At 52.5% G+C, this 9959-nt stretch overlaps 1 protein-coding gene across 1 annotated transcript; it reads left to right on the top strand.

Moving 5' to 3' along the window:
- Window positions 1-4951, top strand: LOC125631120 (cathelicidin-2). Its single transcript, XM_048837337.2, has 4 exons — window positions 1-392; window positions 936-1043; window positions 3663-3746; window positions 4722-4951. The coding sequence occupies exons 1-4, from the start codon at window positions 189-191 to the stop codon at window positions 4833-4835; spliced, it is 510 nt and encodes a 169-aa protein (XP_048693294.1). The 5' UTR covers window positions 1-188; the 3' UTR covers window positions 4836-4951.
- The last annotated feature ends 5008 nt before the right edge of the window (window positions 4952-9959 follow it).

Below are 9959 nucleotides of genomic sequence, written 5' to 3'. Positions count from 1 at the left end.
AGCTCCCCTGTTTTGCACGCCCTAGCGCTCTGGCCAGTTGCAATTTCCTGTAAGTGCAAGGGAAGGTTGCAGCCTTTGGGAAAACCCAAGTAAGTAGCCAATCAGTCACCATCCACTTTACCTGAGGTACCAGAGGAGGCAGTGCATAAAAGGGTTGCCCTGGAGCCACAGGGCTGCATTTCCACCTCATGCTGAAAAGCCTGGGACCAAGGATGGAGAGAGGCTGGGGAGTCCTAATGATGCTCGGGGTGGCCGTAGCAACCACCACATCACCTCTTCCACAGACACGGAGCTACGAAGTGGCAGTTTCCCATGCTGTTGACCTCTACAACCAGAAGGCACCTGGAGACTCTCTCTTCCGGCTCCTAGAGGCAGATCCTCAGCCTGGATGGGTAAGTACCCAGGGAATAATCAGGAGGTCAGACTAGATGATCAAATGGTCCCTTTTGGCCTTAAATTCTAATGAATTACTTCGGAGCCCAGATGTGTATTAGCTGCTGACTGAAATCATGGACCACTCTGGGCTTCTGCATACTCAGGCCAACTCAAACAGGGGTCCAATCATCTTCTTGGGCATTACGCACCTCCAGCAAGGTGCAGACAAAAGCCCTTGGCTACTACTGATTTCCACACATGCAAGATCAGGCCCTGTTGTTTCAAACTCACTAGAAAAAAAGTGCTGACACCAGGTTGTAGTTTCTGTTGAGTGGCTGAAGGCTGGTGCTGAGCTACTGGACATCAGGCCTGATCCAAAGCCCAAGGAAATCAACAGACTCCCAGTGACTTCAGGGGCCTTGGGATCAAGCCCATCCTGCTGGTGAATTGCAGCTGCTGGACAAGCACAACAGTGGGGTCTGGAACATTGCTGCTCCCCCAAAAGACTTTGTTTTGTTCTTTTATATCATAGATATCTGTCTTTTCATTTAATATCTTAGGATGAAAATTCTCAAAGCACTCAAGAGCTGAACTTCCTCATTAAAGAGACTGTGTGTCCAGTGTCGGAGAAAGCTGTCACGGAGCAGTGTGACTTCAAAGAGGATGGGGTAAGGGATCACATGCTATATGGAAAATTGTGCATGTTTATTACTATTTACATTACGTTTGAATTTAGAAACCCCAACCAACAGCAGGGCTGCGTTGTGCTAGGCACTGTACACATACACACAGTGAGAATCTGTCCCTGCTCCAAAGAACTTACGGTCTAAGCAAAGAGCGGGAGGTGAAACACACGAAGTGACTTGACTTGTCCAAGTTCATGCAGCAGTGCCAGGAATAAAGTCCTGGTCTCCTGATTCCCAGCCCAGTGCCCTGTCCACTCGGCCAAGCTGCTTCCCTATGAATTCATTGCTTCAATCTGATTTAAAAAATTCTGCAGATCACCGATCAGCTCAGTCAAGGTTCTTCAGACCTTATATAAGGAACATTATCTCAGCGAGGTCCCCCACCCAAAGCCCATGCACTCACTCCAGGTACAAATAACACAGAATGGTACTTTCCAATGGATTGGTCAGTGCAGTACATGAAAAAATTTCTGTTGACATTTTATGTGGGGCTGGGGGGGAGAGTGACAATTTTCAGAGTAACATTAACTTATCCAAATGGCACCTATCTATAGAGTAATGTTTCTGATAAGTAGCAAATATAACATGACAGACTGTTAAATGCACTATGTTACACATACTATATTGAAGTCTAACAGATTCAACATATAATATGTTGCATTTTCCCCATCCAGAGCTGCCAAATCAGTTCACAGATATTAATGAATTATTCCTAATGATGAGGGCAATTAACCATTGGAACCACTTCCCAAGCGGTGGGCCCTCCAGCACTTGGTGTCTTTATATCAAAACTAGATGTCTCTTTCTCAAAGGTCTGCTTTAGTTTAACCCTGGGTTACTGGGTCTGATGCAGCGATCACTGGGTGAAATTCTCTAGCCTGCAAGAGGTCAGATTAGATGATCACATTGTGGCCTCAAAATCTAGTAATTTCCCTGCGAGGCAGGTCAGTATTATAATCCTCATTTGCAGGTGGGTAAACTGAGGCACAGAGAGGGGACGCACTTGCAGAGCAGAAAGTTGTAAGGAGCTGTTACTCGATTGCAACCAGTGATACTCGGCCTGCTGCCCGGTCTCTTTGTGCCCACAGGTGGGGACAACAGCTCAGCAGCAGGAAAAACAATATGATCTAGTGAGCTAAGGTTAGAACTGAGAGCAAGAAACTCCTCTGATCAGCCACTGACCCACTCCGCGGCCTTGGCCAAGTCCCTCAAAAACACCGTGCCTCAGTTTCTCCATCTGTGACGTGGGGATACTAATATTCACATTCCTTCCTAAAAGTAGAGGGCTGTAGCTATACCAAGATTTATTCCAGATGGGGGCAGAGACAATGGACCACGTGGGAAACACGAGGCCAAGAGACAGAGAACACGGTAGCAGAAGGGGGCAGAGACAGCAGAAGCAAGAGCATGGAGTGAACTGAAGAGAGACGAAATCAGAGAGAAGGGAATGGTGCTTTTCAGAGGGAAAAAAAGGGGTTAAAGAGGGGGAAAGCCTAATGAAGCAGTGGTCTGGAGCTGGCCAGAATGTGCTGGACATGCTGGAGAGGGAAAGGGGTGACAGAGTTATTTCTGCTCCTCTGTGGTAGAACACTCCCCCTGCAGATGGCCCCTAGCCCCGTGAGTGTGAGCAGCTCCCCTTATCCAGCCACAGAGCAGGCTGGTGGGAGCTGCATGATCGCTCTTGTTGCTCCTTCAGCCAAGCAGTCAGGGCCTTGCTGGGTGGTTTGGGTGAGAAATCGGGGCTGCAGAGGCTGGCTATTTTCTACTCTGTTTACAAAACATACCCAAGTTCCTGGGCCCCTAAACAGCAGTAGGAACAAAACCGCATGGAGGCCACTCCTTGCGGCAGAAATGTCAGATCAGATAGGGCAGCTGCCCCGTCCCGGGCAGCGGTAGCCTGTTTGCTCTGGCTTCTCGCCTAGTCTCCCGGGCTCCCCGCAACCGCTTAACACTGTTCCAGGCCCTGTTCCAGTTCCAGCACTGTTCCAGGCCCTGCGTTTGGAAGTTAGCAAACCCCCCTGGTTGTAGCTCCATGCCCTTCCTTTGGCCGCATGGGCTGCTCTGGTTGTCAGCCACCCACTCTCTGCAGTCAATCCAGCTGTTTTGCACCTCAAGAGCCTGGGTTACTCCTGCTGTTGGTTCCCTGAGCACTTTTGCATGCAAGACCCCTGGGATGAGGAGCCATGAGCACCTTTCAGCAGAGTTATCATGCCCATGTTGTAACGTCCCTAGTTAAGCACCAGACCAGGAGACAGCTAACAGGGACACAGCCCAGGAGGTACCAACAAACAGAACTTTGCTGCAGCTTCTCAGAGACCAAACTATCTGAACTCTGTGGAGCTAGTTCCACTTCCTGGCATGTGCTACAGTCAAGGCACACTCCCCTACAGGAGACGGCTGGCCACCATGTGCTGGCTGATTTCCAGACATTTCAGAGGGGGGTGGGGTGGTCCCTGCCCCAGGGAGATCAGTCTATACCTCAGCAGACCCACCCCGAGGCGCAAGGTCTGCTCCCAACGCCAGGGCTGCAGAGATTAATAAACTGACCCTTGACCTCTTCCCTGCCTTTTCTGAGCTCTTATCACCTTTACTCCCTGGCAGCTGGTGAGAGACTGTTCAGGTTACATCTTCCCTGAGCAGCAGCTGGCCACCATCCTGATCACCTGTGACACAGTGGCTGAGGAGGTAAGGAAGGTTTACACTCAGGTGATCTGCTGAGGGACCTGCATGGCCATCGTAGGGGCCTGGCAGAGTCAAGGCAGCCTTATCCACCTGGGTTCCTGGCCAGGGATTCCACACGGCATCAGCTCGGGGCATACTCCCATCGGACAAACAGATCCACATGCACCAAAGAAAGGTGCCATGCTAGGATCTATGGAGTTCACATGGGACTGAGGTGGGCAGGAAAGGGGGGGACTTGGGTCCCTCTAGGCCACCTGCTTCTAGGTGAGCCTGATGGGCTAGTGACTTTGGGAACATTATGGGATGAAGACCCCGATTACAGCAGGGGATGTCCCCATTCTCACTCAACAGCTCCAGCAAGGTTCTTCCCTCGCCACCTAGCAGGGCCCTTCACAGAGAGGTGGGGAGCAGCTGCAGTGTCTGGATCTTTACCTTTGGGCCACTATGAAAGTTCTTCTCCAGAACATCAGCCCTGACACTCCCCATCCCTTATAGTGCACATAACACATTGCCCTCTCCCAGTCAAGAGGGCAGGAGTCATACGCAGAGTCAGACCTCAGCTGGCATGAAGGGGCAAAACTCTACGGAACTCAACAGAGCTGCCACGATTTACACCAGCTGAGGATCTGGCCTGCGCGCTAAGGTTGCTCTGTTCCCCAAAGGTGTGAGTGCAATGGCAGGATTTTCCCCTCATATCCCGGTGTGCAAGTATCATCTCCTCCGGGCCCCCAGCTCTTCCTGGCCCCAGGATCGGGGTGAAAAATCGCCCTTGAAACTCAAGAGCTCCCTCTTAGGGCAGTGCAAAGCAAGTAGGGATGGGCCGGTGCTGTTCTTAAAGGAGAACCCAGCGACACCTAACGACATTCCCTCCCCCCTAGATCATAAGTGCCAGACAGAGGAGTGGAATTCTCTGAGCATCAGGTAGAGTGGCTCCCTGTCTCCCTGGAACCCCTTACGAATGTGCTTCTCTCTCTCTAGCCTACTCGTGTCCGGCGGTCCAGGTTTGGAAGATTTTTCAAAAAAGTGAGGAAGCAGCTCGGCCGTGTTCTCCGCCACTCCCGCATCACACTTGGGGGACGAATGAGATTCTAAGGCAGAACAGGGAGAAAGGCACAAACATCCCCACAGCAACTACTGTGTCTGAGCTGTGCGTCTGCCTCGATCCTGTCCCTTCGAGTCTCAGTACAATAAATGGTCATTTTCAGTGGGCTGTATGTCACTCGCGTTCTCTTTACATCCCAGCTCTCCTCCATGCCTCTCCTTTGTGTCACGTGAAGGGGACGGGAAACGTGACCCGTGAGTCACCTGACTGTGCTATTAGCCAATGGAAGGTCCCGGTGAGGAGATGTCATGCTCTAGTCCCCACCCTTTCTAAGGGTAATACTCCAGCTCAGAAACTCAATGCACATAACGGGTTTATCACCTGGCACTTCGACTAGGAGAACACCAGACTGGGAGAGCAACTGAACAAAGCCAAGTACCAAGGGCTGATGGGGGACTAGGGGTGACCTGCATGCGCAGCTATTAATTCAGTCCAGGAGGATGAGAGTGACCCAGATGTGGCAGCCAGGGCTTGCCCCACCCGCAGGTCCCTCCCAATACGTGGTGTCATCTGCATCCTAAACAACCAAATGCCGGCCAGGTTTATAATACCCCTAGCAATCCCTCCCCAAATGACCATACGGGGAGTAGCTCCCTGCTGCATTCTGCATCAGCAACACAGGGCATGAGAGAACTCCACCCCCGTCCCCAGCTCCCCCCTTGCACAGGAAGAGAAAGAAAAGAGACAGCGTGAGTACACAGTGACCCGTCCCCTCCTATAAATACATCCTCTGCAAATACAACAGCTGTCAAGCGGGATGTGTGGCCCACAGAGCTGGCTTGGGAGCAGAGCACACAAAGGGATGGGTGTATCAGGAGCGGAGCAGAGGGATGGGCACTGGGATTGGTGAAGCAGTCAGCTGGCAGGGAAGTGAACTACAGAGAGGGACTGTTAGACCCGTCCCCAAAGCTGCACATTCAAGAGGCTGAGATGTATCATTACAAGAAGCCAGGCATCCTACTGCCTCTATTGACCCCCTTGCCCTTGCTGCGATTGAGAGGCGTTCTTAGCACGTGCAAGCTGCCATGAGCCCAGTCCATCTGCCTGTAACAAGTCCATGGGACTGCCACACTGAAGAGGAGCAGTAAGGAGGGGCTGTGCTGGAGGGTGGTCCAGTGGACAAGGTGCTGGCCTAGCCCTTGGGAAGCCAGGGTTCCACGGCAAGTCAATTAATCTAGCCCTGCCTCAGTTCCCCACCTGTAAAGCAAGGAGGACACTGCCCTGCCTTGCTGGAGTGCTGTGATGATCATGCTGTTAATGATGGTGATGCGCTCAGATGTTACAGTGATGAGGCTAGACAGATAACTACCACCCCAGCATTAATTCAGGGCAGCGCCGCGATGCACGCCTGCATTTGGGAGCAAACGTGTTACAGACACAGGACCTCCCTCACCATCTGCAGGGCCCTGCTTAAGGCAGCCGGTGTCGAACAGGGAGCACCGCACCCCTTGTAAAGATGCGCTTCATTTTCTCTGCTCCTCTCCTTGCAGGGGCTTACCCATGACCTGCCCCTTTACAGCCAATCTCCCTTGCTACCAAAAAAAGGGAAGGAAACACATTTTAGTGTTATGCAACAACACAAGAGGTGCCATTCAGAACAGCTCACTCTCCTCCTCTGTTCCCCTAGAGCAGAGCTACTCAGACCTCAGGAGCCAAATTACCGAGCAACATTACCCAAAAGAGCCACAGGTTTGTGACTCCATTATAGCGCGCTATATTCCTATTTAAAGAGGATGACGGGGAAACACTTAGTTTATATATTAGTCTCACAGCAAAAGGACTGACCAAGGATTATTATTAGACCAACTACAGTTGGTTAACAACAAAGGAAAAGCCTCCTGGTTGGTTAATAATGAAATCACACCGCTTTTTACTATTATGTGCTGCCAAGGGCCACAGGCACCACCTTGAAGAGCCGCCTGCTGTGGTTTGGGACCCTCAGGCTGAGGCTCTAGGAGAAATACTGCAGGTGGGAAGGCACACGGGGTATTTGAATACTGAGCTGTTACAACGTTCGGTTACCCGTTCGGTGGCGGCATTTTCATTACACACACCTAGGGCCTCATTCCCCTCACACTTGCCGAGGTGTAAACGAGGAGCAACGCCATTGAAGCGAGCCCATCCCTCACTCCGCCTGGGCAGCAGCTCACTCCAGGCCTTGTAACCTGGTGTACTGGATTGCAGCGCTGGCAGGTTTGGCTGGCCTCCCTCCTGCGTGGTCAGGACGGAGGGGCAGCTGGGCCAAACCTGGTCACCACACCTGGAGAGGGCTGCTGGACCCAGCCCCGCAGGAAAGGAGCTGCAGGAGCTGCCGCTGCGGAGTGAGTCACGGATGCCAAAAAAAAAATTAATTAATGGACAAACAGGAAAGTGACGCTATCCAGGACTTTCTTCGCCTCCACGACAGACCATCAGCCCGAACCGCCGTCGATGGAGCTATTCCCGTGGGAACACTCAACAGTGACCACAAAGCGGGGATAGGTTTATTTGTGTCTGGTAGGAGGTGAAATTTCCCGCTGTCACGGAGTCCCTGGGCGATGCTCTGGAACTGCTCCCCATGAAGCCAGTCAGGACTCTGGGGCAGTCGCCTTTCTCTGAGCAGCCTGTCTTCAGGACACACAGCTCACACAGCTTCCACCTTCCTGGGCCTGACCTCGGAGCATTCAGCATCCTCTGCCCCTCCGTGCGCTTCCCCCAGCGAGTCCGCTCAGGCGGGGCTCCTGGGGAAGCCAGAGGGTCCGGCACCCCAACTTCGCAGTCAGACGTGACTCTCAGCCAGCCAGTAAAACAGAAGGTTTATTAGACGACAGGAACATGGTCTAAAACAGAGCTTGCAGGTGCAGAGAACGGGACCCCTCTGCTGGGTCCATTCTGGGGGGCAGTGAGCCAGACAACCAGGTCTGCACTTCACTCCATGTCCCAGCCAGCCCCAAACTGAAAACCCCCTCCAGCCCCTCCTCCTCTGGGCTTTGTTCCTTTCCCGGGCCAGGTGGTCACCTGATTCCTTTGTTCTCCAACCCTTCAGCTCTCACCTTGCAGGGGGGGAAGGGCCCAGGCCATCAGTTGCCAGGAAACAGGGTGTCGGCCATTCTCTGTGTCCAGATCCCTGCACACACCTGCCCTCTAGGGCTCTGCAATGATCATACACCCTTACTCCACCCCCTAGATACTTAAGAACTGCCTAGGGGAAACTGAGGCACCCCCACACTATTCAGAGGAAACATTAAGAACAGTCCCACTTCGTCACATCTCTCCCTCCTTCAAGATCGAACTGAGCGGGGTCACTTTACCCGGTGACCTGGGGAAGTTCGAAGCCACCAACGTTCCCATGGATGCCCCAGCATCTCTCCCATTCCTTGGTAGGAGTTACACCAGGCCCTTCCAGTTTCACGCCCTCCCTTAGGTCGGGGGTGGTCGATAGCACTAGCAGGCTGCATGTGGGAAGGTTTCTGCAGCCCATGCCCTTTGGCCACCCCAAAAACCCAGGGGGTCAAACTGGGATTGGGTTTTCTCCCAGAGCTCCAGTCTGGAGGGCTGCAATTCGGGCTCTCTTGGTTAAGGGCCACCATCTTGACCTGGGCCACATACTGTTCACTTACAGAACTAGCATGGAGACATACCTTTCTCAACAACCTTGTCTCCCCAACAAGCTGGCCAAACACAGCCACTTGGTTATAGGACGGTATACCTTTCTTAACAGCTTTCACTCCATCTGAGACCTTCTCAAAGCTATCCACACTGGATCTTTCAACAGCAAAGTCAGTGGATCCATTCACAACAGAAAATTTCTGGCTGTTAGGAACTGAAACTTTCTTGATTAAATCACTTTCACACCCTTCAGTTGCAGTAAACTGCTTGCAAAGACTCCATGAGGATTCCTTTCCCAAGGGCTTTTCTATGCAACAATTCACCCCTCCCAGAAATTCTGCTCTTACCCTCTTTACCTAGGGCTTGCTCTAGGGGAGCACTTTCCTGAGCAACAACAGACTCTTTCTGGGTCTCCCTTACATCCAGAATCACCTCTGGCCCATCAGGCGGATTCCTACACAATCCCCTTTCAGGCAAACTTACAGACTTCCTAGATAAAAGGTTAGAAGCATTCTCCTTCCCTTTGCCACACACAAGTTCAGGAATCTTTTCCTCCTTGCTACAGGTTTCCACACCCTCAGTAGGTAACACAATCACACACCTTCATGCTCTCCTTGTGCCCTGGCTAGGATCTCACCCTGATTAGACAGAGTTGCTCCACCCTTTCCAACAACACAGGAGCAACAGGCAAAATACAAGCACCAGAATTGTCTGGGCTCTGGGATTTTACATAGACCCTAACTGGATGCGACCTAGTTACAGGGCCATTCTCCCGAGCAGACAGAAACTTAGGACCCTTCCCTTCCTGGGCTTTAGCTGAGTCCAGAACCAGCTCTGAGACAACTGCATGACCCTCAACCATCACAGGCTGAAAGGCCCCTTCTGTCTGCTCCACAGACCAAGAAGAGCCGGACACACTTTCTCCTTTACCAGACACACAGCTTGGGATCTCTTTCCCCTTGTCCCAGCACACAAGGCTGGTCACAGACAACTGCTTGGAGATCAGGGTAGCTCCCTCCATAGGCAAGTCAATACCCCTGACAGACAGAGACCCATTTCCTTCACTGTCCCAATTCTCCACCCAGCTAACAGGTAAGGTCCAGGGACACTCCTCTTCCACTCTCCTCGCCTTCCCACCCTGCTGACTAGACACAGCCATCAGCTCACAAGGCTGCCTAGGCTCATCCAAACTTCCCTTACCAAGCACCTTGCCACTCCCCACAGATCCCCTGCCCTGCCTGTGTCTCCCCCCACTCAGCTGGGGTCTCAGCTCCCACTGTGCTCAGCACTGCCCTTGCTGTCCCAGTGGGGGCAGGCCACTGCTTTCCTCACTGCATCAGAGCCAGCGAGAGTCCCCAGTCTGGTGTGCAAGGGGGCAGGGAGCATCTCTCTGTCCCACCGAGTCCCAGGGGTCTGGTTACAGGCAGGCAGGTAGCCTGAGCCTAGCGGCTCCTCCCTGCTGCCAGCCAGGTCATCTGCATTTTCACTGACCATTTCCCTCTCCACCGATTGGTTCCCTGGATTCA

Source organism: Caretta caretta, chromosome 2 (genome assembly GCF_965140235.1).
Source record: "Caretta caretta isolate rCarCar2 chromosome 2, rCarCar1.hap1, whole genome shotgun sequence".
Lineage (NCBI taxonomy): Eukaryota > Metazoa > Chordata > Testudines > Cheloniidae > Caretta > Caretta caretta.
Note: the sequence above shows the minus strand (reverse complement) of the source record. Positions and strands in the feature narration are given on the sequence as shown.

Coding starts and splice junctions, on each gene's coding strand:
- LOC125631120 (XM_048837337.2), top strand. CDS start 189: ATGCTGAAAAGCCTGGGACCAAGGATGGAGAGAGGCTGGGGAGTCCTA. Junction 1,044..3,662: donor GTGACTTCAAAGAGGATGGG/GTAAGGGATCAC, acceptor ACTCCCTGGCAG/CTGGTGAGAGACTGTTCAGG. Junction 3,747..4,721: donor GTGACACAGTGGCTGAGGAG/GTAAGGAAGGTT, acceptor CTCTCTCTCTAG/CCTACTCGTGTCCGGCGGTC.